The 13,243-nt window shown below is 34.0% G+C and overlaps 1 protein-coding gene across 2 annotated transcripts in view; it reads left to right on the forward strand.

The window, feature by feature from the left end:
• The window catches only part of LOC135089511 (solute carrier family 35 member F3-like), a 124,698-nt gene that overhangs the window by 59,215 nt on the left and 52,240 nt on the right, over window positions 1-13,243 (forward strand). The window contains exon 4 of one of the 2 annotated variants that reach the window (XM_063985101.1): window positions 9,097-9,545. The exons of the other annotated variant lie outside the window; for it this stretch is intronic. Coding sequence (XP_063841171.1) covers window positions 9,097-9,287 — 191 coding nt within the window. The 3' untranslated portion in view covers window positions 9,288-9,545. Of the gene's footprint in view, window positions 1-9,096; window positions 9,546-13,243 lie in introns of those variants that run through there. 2 annotated transcript variants of the gene reach the window in all.

The raw sequence follows: 13,243 nt of genomic DNA on the forward strand, positions 1-13,243 counted from the left end.
GTATATAGAAAAAAAAAGGTGTAGGGAAAATTAACTTGAAATCTCATCGGAAAGTAAATTTTGCAAAGAGGAGAGGAAATGACTCGTAGTCTGCACCAAGGGAAGGGACGAATGTGTCAAGGAAAATTAATAGGAGGAGGAGGAGGAGGAGGAGGAGGAGGAGGAGGAGGAGGAAAGAGATGAGATAGGACGATAATAATGATAATAGTTTAAGAATGATGAAAGAGCGCCAATCATTTCCACTCCAATAGAGATAATGACATGTTCCTTAACGCGCACACACACACACACACACAAACATACACAGAGAGAGAGAGAGAGAGAGAGAGAGAGAGAGAGAGAGAGAGAGAGAGAGAGAGAGAATCGCCACATCAGTTCTATAACACTGCTATACTTCATCAAAATTTATGGAAACCCTCCTCCTCCTCCTCCTCCTCCTCTATTTGTATTGAGAGTTGGTTGTCAAGTTTCCCCATGGTCCACTGTACATGTTCCCCGGTGCGTCCAATACAGTGTGTTTTGAAATGGAGTGGTAGGTGGGGAGGAGCCTCCTGCTGTATTACCCTTCATGCTTCCTTCTTCTTGTGCTGAGAGAGATGGACCGTCAATGGAATGTTACCGTTAATATATATATATATATATATATATATATATATATATATATATATATATATATATATATATATATATATATATATATATATATATATATATATATATATATAAATGACCAGTTATATTATTGTCATCCTCTTCGTCTTCCTCCTCCCCTTCCTCTTTCTCTTCCTTCTTCTCTTGTTCCTCCTGCATGTTTGAAGGGGTGACCTGACCTGACCTCCTCTTCCACCCCTTTCTGCCTTCCTTAGGTGACCTATCTGCCGCAGTGCCTAGCCGTCAGGTCATTCTCTGTGTGTGTGTGTGTGTGTGTGTGTGTGTGTGTGTGTTTTGTTTGTTTGTTTTTTTACTCCTCGTATTCTTCATTTTCTTCTTCTTCTTCTTTTTCTTCTTCTTCTTCTTCTTCTTATTATTATTATTATTTTTCTTCTTCTTCTTCTTCTTCTTCTTCTTCTTCTTCTTCTTCTTCGCTATCCTCATTATCATCGTTTTCTTCCTTTTCTTCTCCTTTGTTTTTGTTGTTGTTGTTGTTGTTGTTGTTGTTGTTGTTGTTGTTGTTTTTCCTGTTTCCTTCCCTTTTCTTCTCCTCCTCCTCCTCCTTCTTCTCCTCCTCCTCCTCCTCCTCCTGGTGTCCTGGCGTCAGTTTGTGTTCATTAAGCAAGAGAGAATCATGCATTAATTCTTTCATGTCCTGCATGCACGCCTCCCTCTCTCCCCTCTCCCTCTCCTCACTCTCGCTCACCTCTCCCACTCCCTCTTCCCTCCTCCCTTTCTCTTCACTTCCTCTCTTCTCTCTTTTGCACTTTTTTTTTATATTCTGCCCTCGATTCATTTGTCTTCCTGTTTCCTTTCCATTCTTCACCTAAAACTCATTCTTTTCTGTTAGTCTTTGCGTTTTCTCTGTCTCCATCTTCACTTTTCTTCCTTTCCTTTCTTTTCGTTCATTTGTTATTTCAGTCTTTTTCTTTTTTTAACTTTTTTGTTTCTGCTTTCTTCCTTATTTTCTTTATTTTTCTATCTGCCTTTCATTTTCTTACTTTCTTTCTTTCCTTTGTTTTTGGTGTGTGTCTGTTTCCTCTCCCTCTTCGTTACGTGCTTCTCTCTTTCACACCTATACATTTGCTGCCTTCTCGTCTCCCTCTCCTGCTCCTTTCACCGCCTCCAGTTTCCTCGTCTGTCTCTTTCCTTCCCCTCATTCGTCCATCTTTCTTACTTACGCACGCTCCTCGAAATTATCTTTTTCTTCCCTGTTCATTGTTTCCCTCTCCTCTTTTCTCTCGTTTTGCTTTTCATGTGTCCTTTTCCTTTCTCTTTTACGTATCACTTACTCCTTTCATCATTCGTCTTCCGTTTCTATTTTTTTCCTTTCCTTCATCCACGTCCCTTCCTTTCTATATTCTTCCATGCCTCTTTTCCTTTTTCCTTCTTCCTGCCCATGTCATGTTTTCCTTCCCTTTCTTCCTTCCATGTCCTTCCTTCTTCTTAGTCTTCTTCATTTCTATTTTCCTCTCACCCTTTCTCCTTCCTGTCTCTTTTCCTATCTTTGCCATTTCTCTCTCTCTCTCTCTCTCTCTCTCTCTCTCTCTCTCTCTCTCTCTCTCTCTCTCTCTCTCTCTCTCTCTCTCTCTCTCTCTCTCTCTCTCCTCTTCACTCCTCTCCTCTCCTCTCCTCTCCTTTCCTTCCCTTCCCATCCCTTCCCTAAGCCCCTCCCACGTGCAGTCTCGGCGCCAACTCTCTCTTTGTTAGCTCATAAGTTAGAGAAAGCCTTAAGTGAGTGGCTGCGAGGTCCCTTTAGGGCACTCAAGTATATTACAAAGAGCGCTACGTCTGTGTGTAATATCTGTCGGTCTGCCTGTCTGTCTCACGTTTCCACGGTCTTGTGATCGAAGTTGGGGATTAAGTAAACTTAATTCAACGAGAAATGGTCGGAGTAGAGAATATTTGCGTCTGACTAAAGTTAACGGAGAGAATATTTTTTGTAGTTAGAAATAATAGGTAAATAAAAACAATAAAAAATAGTGATAATAGATAATTTTGTATTCCTTACTTAGTCTTCTGTTTTTATGTCTTCGTGACTGTCCTTTTTTTTTCTTTTTTTTTGCCGTCAATCGCTCATGCATATAGAAATTGTCATAGAAACAGTAACAAAGAACGAAAAAAAAAAGAAGAAGAAATAAAACTTAGAATAGATGATCAACTTCCGAATCCTTCAATCTTCACTCACACTGTCTTCATAATTATCCTTTTTTTTTTTTTCTGGGCGCGTGTTTCCTTCTCTCCTTAAGGTATAATTTAGCCGTGCCCTTCCTGAGCCATGTATCCTTCCCACCCTTCTCCCTTCCCATTGCATTTCTTTCTGACAGCTCATTAATTACTGTCTATTTTTAGCTTATATTTCCTAGGCAGTGTTTAGCAGCCCTGTCAGACCACCACTTACACCCACCATCAGCTTGCACCCTCACCTCGCACATCTGTCACCAAGCATTCGCCTCTCATCACCAACTCATCCATACTTCCTCGGTGTTTATACTGATTCCTTACTCGTATAAATGAATTGATAGGTACATACATACATACATACATAGATGGACAGATAGATAGATTAACTGATAGGTAGATGGCTAAACAAACGTATAAGTAGACAGACAGATAGATGGACGGTTAGACAGGTAGATAGATAAATTGACTGATGGATAGATGGCTAAACAGACAGACAGATAGATAGACAGACAGACAGACATAGTTAGACGGCTAGACAGACATAGACAAACAGATAAAATAGATTGTTAGACAGACAGACAGATTATTGGCCACGGCTTTAATTATAAACTAGTACATAACAATTTATCTTATATCACGAACGAAGGAGGTTGGCAAAAGTTCAAAATCTTTACAGACTTAGTCCAGACACCCACTCATGTAGTCACGTCCACGAGTCGAGTAGCACAACACACTCAGTGCCACTGTTTAGTATTTATTCTCAGTCTTGTATCTTCTAATCTGCTGAGTCTCCTGCTGAAACTGGACAACTGAAAGAGAGACGAGAGGTTCACGAAGATAAAAAAAAAAAAAAAGTACATGAAGACGGAATGAGGGTAAAAAAAAAAAAAGTAAGGAAGAAGAAAGAGAAATAGAGAACACAGCAATAGCCAGTACTAGGGAAGGTTGGTCATGACTTCTGACCACTACTGCACCACGCCCTTGTCACACCCACGTACACCACACCTGCCCTCCTCCTCCTCCTACTTAAGTCTGCCCTTGATCCTCTGCCGCTCATTCTCAAAAAGAAGAAAAAAAAAAGTATCACATAGTAAGTGTGAGAAAATAGTTGTTTTCTGCTTACTACTGCACCACGCCCTTGTCACACCAGCGCACGCCTCACGTACACTCCTCACCACACCCAAGTCTCCCCACGATTCCTTACCGCTCGTTCAGAAAAAGAAAGAGAAAACGCTAACTACACGGCAAACAAGTAATGCAGATTATATACTCGACTTTTTTGACCGCAACAGCACCACGTCCTTGTCACACCCACGTTCTCCACACCATACTCAAGTTTCCCCTCGATTCCTTACGGCTCCTTACCTTTTTTTCCCCGCACGTGATGGCTGTTTTTAACCAAGTGGACAGGACGTTACATGGCTCTGTCCTGCACTCCGCTCCTCCAGGCAGGCAGCGGCGCCATCGACCACCACCACTACCACTACCACCGCCACTGCTAGTACCAGGCCCCTCGGCGACAATATATTACCTAGTCCTCGCACCTCATGTTCTTTCTCCCTTTCTTTACTTGACTTTTTGCTGTTTCTCTTGGTGGTGGTGGAGGTGATGGTGGTGGTGGTGGTGGTAGTGATGGTAGCAGTGGTGCTGGTGGTGCTTTTGTTGTTGTTGTTGTTCTCCTCCTCCTCCTCCTCCTCCTCCTCCTCCTCCTCCTCCTCCTCCTCCTCCTCCCCCTCCTTTCTCATCTGCACCTCCTTTCTCCACCTGTCTCCGTTTTTTCCCCACGTGTTTCCTTTTCTTCCTCATTCTCTCTCTCTCTCTCTCTCTCTCTCTCTCTCTCTCTCTCTCTCTCTCTCTCTCTCTCTCTCTCTCTCTCTCTCTCTCTCTCTCTCTCTCTCTCTCTGCGGCACTCACAGCGGAGACCTTTACTTCACTTCTTGTCAAGTTTATATTTTTTGTAATATTTTGTTTGATCTTATTTGATGCCGAGTGAGCTGAGCGGCTCGAGCAAGGCAGAGAGAGAGAGAGAGAGAGAGAGAGAGAGAGAGAGAGAGAGAGAGAGAGAGAGAGAGAGAGAGAGAGAGAGAATATTGCTTTTTCATCATTAATTTTTATTATGCATTATTATTTATTTATTTTTTTTTTGTTTTCATTGACGGAACCCATACTGGCGATCAGATAGAAGGTTGTGAAATGATAGATGTTTAAGAATCTTCCTGTTGAGGAGAGATGCAAAAAACTTTAGATAGGCAGGAAATCAAAACAATAGGACGGTAGTTTGAGGGATTAGAACGGTCACCCTTTTTAGGAACAGGTTGAATGTAGGCAAAGTTCAAGCAAGAATGAAAGGTAGATGTTGACAGACAGAGCTGAAAGAGTTTGACTAGGCAAGGTGCAAGCACGGAGGCACAGTTTCGGAGAACAATAAGAGGGACATCTTTGGAAAGAAATAGGATATTGCTAAGTTTGAGATCAGTTTTTTTCTTTTATTATTGTAGATTTGTAGCCTGGCATTATGTTAATAATATTATTATTTTGTTATATTTTTTTTAATCAATCAGGTATTTATTTTATTTTTATTTTTTTAAATATATACAATTATTTTATATATTTTTTTTATTGTATTATAGTCTTTAAGTAATAGTTGATGTTATATATAAACATTTAAAATTATATAGATTAACTTTTCATAGATTTATTATATAAGATGAAGATTTTATATAATTCTTTAATTATATATAAAAGTTTTTTTTTTGTTGAGAAGGTTCATTTATATATGTATTTATATATAATATAATTTATGTAATTATTTATTTATATATGCATGTTTCTTTATATATAATCTTTAAAAAAATCTTAAGTAGCTAATTGCAAATATTACTATTTTATATATTTAATGATGAATTTGAAATTGTTAAAAGTTTGATTATTTCTTGAAGTTCCCATGAACTTACTGAATTTGCATCAGAGTTTTTGCACGTAATACTTAGTAGTTTAAGATTAATATAATAAGAATATTGATGTTAAGACATTTAGTTTTATAAAGTTTAATTCTCAGCATGTACTATTAAAGAATTTAGATAATTAAGATTTAGCAGTGAGTTAAAGCCTAATTAATATTGTGGCAGCAGTTGCAGTTATACTCTAAGGTTCAATGAGAATATATTGGTTTATTGTTAAATATATATATATATATATATATATATATATATATATATATATATATATATATATATATATATATATATATATATATATATATATATATATATATATATATATATATATAATTTTAAGGTGGGTCTGAAAAATAAGGAAGTGAAATCAGATTATTTTTTACATGAAAATTATGTCATAAAATTAAAGTTGAAGCAATAAGGAATTGTGTTTAAACAAGGATTAGGCACACTATTATACCAAAAAGTAATTTTGTAAGCAAAGTATTAATAGTTATGTTCTTAAAATGTGAAGAATTTGTCGGTGATATAGTGTTGTCAGGGGAACCTGTTTTTGAATGGATACACCACGAAGAATATTACTTAAGTTTGTACATTAGTACGTATACCAGCATTATTAGTGTATAGAGGCATCCATTAACACAGCTTGAACACTGCCATAACTTCTTTATTACAAGCGTTTGGACCTGTCAAAATCATTACAATAAACACATCTCAAAGTTTTTTTTTTTTTTTCATCTTAAGTACCCAAGCATCATTAATAAGCAGATCAATATGAAAATTGAGAATGGATGTATGTAGAATTCACCATATGCTAAGTACAATTAAAAATCAATCATATAACCAATCAACCACATTGATCTTCACTTATAATAATCATTAGAATTATAACTCACAACGGTAGCTCCAGCCGCATATGGATTGCCTCCATGAACTTTCCGAACGAGTAGTTGGATTCATAAACTGTAATACATGAAATTTTCCTTGAGTAACTATCAATCTTAATAGCCGACCGCACAATCACATTAACACTGTCATCATAAAAGATCATCACTAATACAAACATTTTGTCGATGAACATCACAAATGTTTTACGTGAACACCAGCTGATAAACCCCCACCCAGTACTGTTATAACCAAACATACTGTAGCCATACATACCAGCATAATTGAATAATCCCAAGTCTTGAATAAATATTACATCCAGTGATCCATCACAACACACTTCAGGTAGGGGCGGACAGCAACTAACCCTGGCTGACCGTTCGTCGCCACCTCATCACCCTGCTGCCACCTCACCTCACCTCCCCACTGCCACGTCACAAAGACGTGCGGCTTGCGCACCGTGTACAGAGCTTAATCCTCGTCTACATAAATACACTGATACACGAACTAATTTAGAAATAAACAAATAAATAGAATAATTCATATTCAAATTATCATGAGACTGATGATACAATTAGGTCATTTTTATAGAATTAATTACTGAATAAATCATCAATAATGTTGAATATATTAGATCAAGGTGCAGCTAATGCTTAAGTTAAAATGGGTTACGATAAATTTTATTTAGTAGGGAAAATGAATTAGAAGGAGGATTTGATTGTAAAGTAAGTTTAACATGCTTGCTAGATGTAAGGTGTAAAGCATGTACATATCGCCCGTCGCTTTCATTATTAAGATGAGACAAGTCGTAACACAGCAGGCTTACTGGAAAGTGAACCTGGATACGAGAATCAAAGCACAGCTAAAGTTAGTATAGCGTTTCAGTTACGTTGAAAAGGTTTATTATATATTTAAGGCTAGGAGGGACGAGCTTCTTACCACTTACAAAATTAATCAATAGGACAAAAAAAATAATAATGTTTTTTTTTTTAGGCTTAAAAGTAGCTATGAAATTAAAGTGTTCGAATTTAGATGTAGGAGAAAAAAAATTATTTATGGCTTTGATAAAGTATTAGAATATTGAATTTAACGTAAAATTTTAAGAAATAATGAGTGTATTAGTAGAATGAATATGTAGAATGATTTGAGAAAAATTAAACAAAGATAATGAATTATAATAAAATAATGGAATAAAAAAGGAACTCGGCAAAGGTTATTTGTTGCCTGCTTATCAAAAACATGTCTTTCTGAGGTTGTTTATGGTGCAGCCTGCTCACTGACAGGAAATGTTCAATAGCCGCGGTGTGTTGACCGTGCACAGGTACCATTATCATCACTTTGTTAATTGGAAACTTGTAGGAATGGTTGAACAAAGAAAAGTCTGTCTCTTTTATCAAAATTGAATTTAACTTCTAAGTGAAAAGGCTTAGATTTTCTAGAGGGGCGATAAGACCCTATAAAGCTTTATAAACTTAATAAGTTTGATGAATTAAAAATAATAAAAATAGACTTAAAAGGTTTATTTGGTTGGGGCGCTGAGGGTATAAATGAAAATAATTGCTATTGTAATTGGACAATTATATGTGATTACAGTTTGTAAGTGATCCTTATATTAAGGATTAGAACATCAAGTTACTTTAGGGATAACAGCGTAATTTTATTTATTTATTTATTTTTTATTTATTTATTTATTTTATTTATTTATTTATTTTTTGAGAGTCCTTATCAAAAAATAAGTTTGCGACCTTGATGTTGAATCAAAATGTGTTTATAGTGCAGCAGCTATAAAAGAAGGTCTGTGCGACCTTTATTTTTTTTACATGATTTGAGTTCAGACCGGCGAGAGTCAGGTCGGTTTCTATCTTCTGGAATAAAAAAAAAAAAAAAAAAAAAAAATAGTACGTAAGGATTAAGTAATTACATTTTTTTGTATAATTGAAATACTATTTAACCAGATAATATGTGCTGGATTTAGGATCTAGTTAAATAGAATACATGTTATAAATAGTAAAACAACTGAATGTAATTGTTTTGTGTTATTAGTGGAGATTGTAATTTACTTAGTTTTAATCATTTGTGTTTTGGCAGGAGTGGCTTTTGTAACTTTGTTAGAGCGTAAAATTTTGGGCTATATCCAAATTCGCAAAGATTCAAATAAAGTTTGTTATACAGGTTTACTGCAACCATTTTCTGATGCTGCGAAGCTTTTTACGTAAGAACAAACTATGCCTGTCATATCAAATATTATTGTTTATTATCTATGTTCTGTCTTTAGGCTATGTTTATCTTTGTTGGTGTGAAGAGTTATTTGTTAAATATCAATGTTATATTTGCTTTATATTTTTATCGTTACCTTTGAGGTTAATTTGGTTTGCTTCTTGTTTAGCGGAAACTAACCGGACACCTTTTGATTTTACAGAAGGAGAATCAGGGTCAGTTTCGAGGTTCAACACGGAATATAGGAGAGGGGGATTTGCTTTAATTTTTATAGCAGAATATTCAAAAAATTCTTTTTATAAGAGTTCTTTTCGTTATTGTGTTTTTGGGAAGAAGACCTTGCAGGAAAATATTTATTTAAAGTCTATATTTTTGGCATTCATTTTTGTGTGAGTTCGAGGAAGTTTACCTCGGCTTCGATACGATAAATTGATGTATTTAGCTTGAAAAGGATTTTTTCCAGTTTCTATCAATTATTTATTGTTTTTATTGGGGTAAAATCTTTATGTTTTGTATTTAATTTATAAATATAATTAAAATAATATGTTAACACAATCGTTAAGAATATTTTTCCTTTTCTGCTACTTTCAAAAGTCTATTTTAAATCAAATAAACGATCATTTTAAAAAATTATGTCATCTTATGAGTAGGAGGGGATTGATAATAAAAGAAAAAAAAAAAATGAGAGTTAAAATTTTGCCTGTAAGAACATAGGGTTCTTGAACGGGTCGAGGTCCAGTTCAAGTAAGTAGAATCAATACTGAAACCAAAATTCAAAATATAAGTTGATTTAGAGGGTAAAAAGTTAATCTGCGAAAATTTGATGTACGAGTGGAAGGTAAAATTATAATGATTGCTACTGAGGCAACTAGAGCGATTACCCCTCCAAGCTTATTTGGAATAGATCGGAGTGCACATGCGAACAAGAAATATCATTGTGGTTGAATATGGGCGGGAGTAACTAGAGGATTAGCTCTAATAAAGTTATCAGGATCTCCTAACAAATAAGGATTAAGAAGGGACAGAATAAGTAAAAGTGTAAATATAACAATGAATCCAACAATGTCTTTAAATGTAAAATAAGGATGAAAAGGTACTTTCTAACTGTCTTGATACACCTAGGGGGTTATTAGCACCTGATTGATGGAGAAAAAAAAAATATGAATAATAGTTATAGCGGCAATAATGAAAGGAAGGACGAAATGAAAGGTGAAAAATCGAGTTAGTGTGGCATTATCTACTGAAAATCCTCCTCAGATTTATTGTTCTAAATCTGTACCAATGTAGGGAATAGCTGAAAAAAAAAAGATGATTAATAACAGTAGTTCCCCAGAATGACATCTGCCGTCAAGGGAGAACATAACCTAAAAAAAGCTGTTGCTATAACTATAAACAAAATCATTACTCCAACTATTCAAGCATGGAAGATTATATAGGATCCATAATAAATATCTGGTCCAATATGAATATACAGACAGATACAGAAAAATGATGCTCCATTGGCATGTATAGTTCGGAGAAGTCAGCCACAGTGTACGTCTCAGCAGACATGGGCTACTCTAGAGAATGCTGGATCAAGGTGAGCTGTGTAATGTATAGCTAAGCGTAAACCGGCAGCAATTTGGATGACAAGACACAATCCTAGCAATGATCCATAGTTTCAAAAAGTCGAAATATTTGAAGGTAAGGGTATATCAGCTAGAGAGTTGTTGACAATTTTAAATAAAGGGTGACATTTTCAGAGAGGTGTTGTCACTAAGGAGAGAGTCGTAAGAGTCCTTTAAATAAATTAGTAATTTTTTACCACTACAATTAAGGTTAGGAGTAGATAAAGGATGATAAATGATGAAATTTATCAAATTAGAACTACAAATTCATCTAATAATAAAAACATTTCATGATTCTATATTGAGAGATGATAAAGGAGAGTTGGTTACAGCTTCGTTTAGCAAGGGATCTCAGAAAAGAGTAAGTGGAAAAAAAAAATAAGGGAAGAAAGGTGGAAATAAGGAAGGTCGAATATGAGAATGAGAATGAGGATGACTCATTAGAAGCTAAATGAATAATACAAGTATACCTCCTATGAAAATTATAAAGAGAATATATGAGAATCAGTAAGTGTATGTTGTTAATCTGGCTGAAAGAGAAATTTGATGGTTTGAATTAACAAGGTTAAACCTGTAGATAAAGGATGAATTTACTGTGTAAATGATACAGATTAAACTAAAATGAAGGGAATAAAAAGTAAGGTCATATCGAAGAAGAATTTAAATAAAATATTAGTTTTGGGAAATAAAGATAAAGAAATCTTCTCTTTTTCTCTGAAGTTTTAAGAAAAAAAAATGTTCATTATTGGTTTACAAGACCAAGGTTTTAAGTTAAACTATTAAAAGTAATGGTAAGTTTTAGAGGTATAATGATTTTTGTTCCTATAGTAATTTTTTGTGGGGTTTGAGGGTTCATTACGTGCAATAACCACATGTTAAATGCTTTTTTAAGTCTTGCAATGCTTGGAGTTTTTTTTTGGTTTATAAGAACGCAGTTGACTTTAGTGGGGAGAGAAATTTATTTTTCTTTCTTTTTTTTTTTTTTTTACCGTTGGCTGCGTGTGAGGGGTCTTTAGGTTTAACTATATTGATTTTAGTAGTACGAAGCCATGGAAATTGTGTTTTAAGAGATTTTATTTATTGGAAGGATAAAATTTATAATTCCTTTAATTATATTGATAAAGTGTAATAATGAATGAAACACAGTTCAGGTGGATTTATTTATTTTTAGATTTTTAATTAGTATAAGTTATCATTTTTTTTTCTTTTTTAATATATGATTTAGATTGGGATTAGATTATATTAGATATATTTTAATTCTATAAAAGATTTAAATTGTTTCTTTAATTGTAATTTCTAGTCAGAAAATCAAGAATTTATGTAATTTTAGTGAAAGATTTATCATTAGAAATATTATGTTATTATTTTTTTTTAATATTAACTTTTCTTCTGTAGATTATTTAATATTTTATATTAGATTTGAGGCTTCTTTAATTCCAACATTAATTTTGATTCAAGGTTGAGGGTATCAACCTGAGCGTGTACAGGCAGGAACCTATATACTTTTTTTTATACTTTAGCATTTTCTTTACCTTTATTGGTGTCTTTGTTTATTATTTAATGACAGGGAGATTAACTATTAGCTTAAGGGTTCCTATAGAAGGAGTAGATTATTTAAATAGATTTTGGTATGTAAGAACTGTTTTGGCATTTTTTGTACACATAAGGTTAGTGTTATGTGGGATTGTAATTTTTAGTTGATGGGGATTACCTGGAAGTGTAATATTGATAGTTGGACATGGTTTATGTTCCTCTGGTTTACTTTGCTTAGCTAATATAGCTTATGAACGTACTGCAAGACGAAGACTGATAGTGGATAAAGGATTATTAGCATTTATACCTAGAATAGGACTATGATGATTTTTACTAAGAGCAAGGAATATGGCCAGACCACCTTCCTTAAATGTAGCACCAGAGATTATATTAATTTTAACAGTTTTGAGCTGAAGAAAGATTTCTATTGTAGGACTTAGAAAATCTTTTTTTTTTTTTTGTGCAAGTTACACTTAATACATATATAGATTGAGACAGCATGGGGTTTTTATAACTTTATATTCATGTTGTTCAGGAAAAATTAGAGAGTATCTGAAATTATTTAATATTGATTTCCTTTAAATGTAATAATAAAAAATAGAGCTTTATTAATAACTTAATTTTTTTTTTAAATAATTAAAAGAGTGATTTGGAAAATTTCTCTACATGAAATTAGAATAGTGGTTTTATTCAGCTATTTGTGGGACTTTAGCATTGGCAAAACCTGAAAGAGGTATTATAGATGTAACTGAATGAGAACTTCTTAGGTTAATAAGAAGGGTGGTTGTATTTACTTTGGTTTTAGATTGGATCTCTTTATTATTTATGAGATTTGTGTTTGTAATTTCTGGCAGAGTTCTTTTTTATAGAGGGAGTTGTATAGCCGATGATAAGACTTTTAATTGATTTATATATCTTGTTTTGGCTTTCATTCTTTCTATAGGGTTTATAGTATTAAGACATAATTCAATCAGACTTTTATTGGGTTGAGATAGATAAGGATTAGTGTCTCATGCCTTAGTAATTTATTATCAGAATGAAAAGTCTGCAAACGCAGGAATATTAACTATTCTTTCAAACAGTGTAGGTGATGTAGCAATTTTATTGAGAACTGGATTAATGAGAAGATTAGGAGGGTGAAATTTTTTGTTTTATAGGTATTATATAGACGAGAGATGACTATTATTATTATCATTATTATTATTATTA

Source organism: Scylla paramamosain, chromosome 33 (genome assembly GCF_035594125.1).
Source record: "Scylla paramamosain isolate STU-SP2022 chromosome 33, ASM3559412v1, whole genome shotgun sequence".
Classification (NCBI taxonomy): Eukaryota; Metazoa; Arthropoda; class Malacostraca; order Decapoda; family Portunidae; genus Scylla; species Scylla paramamosain.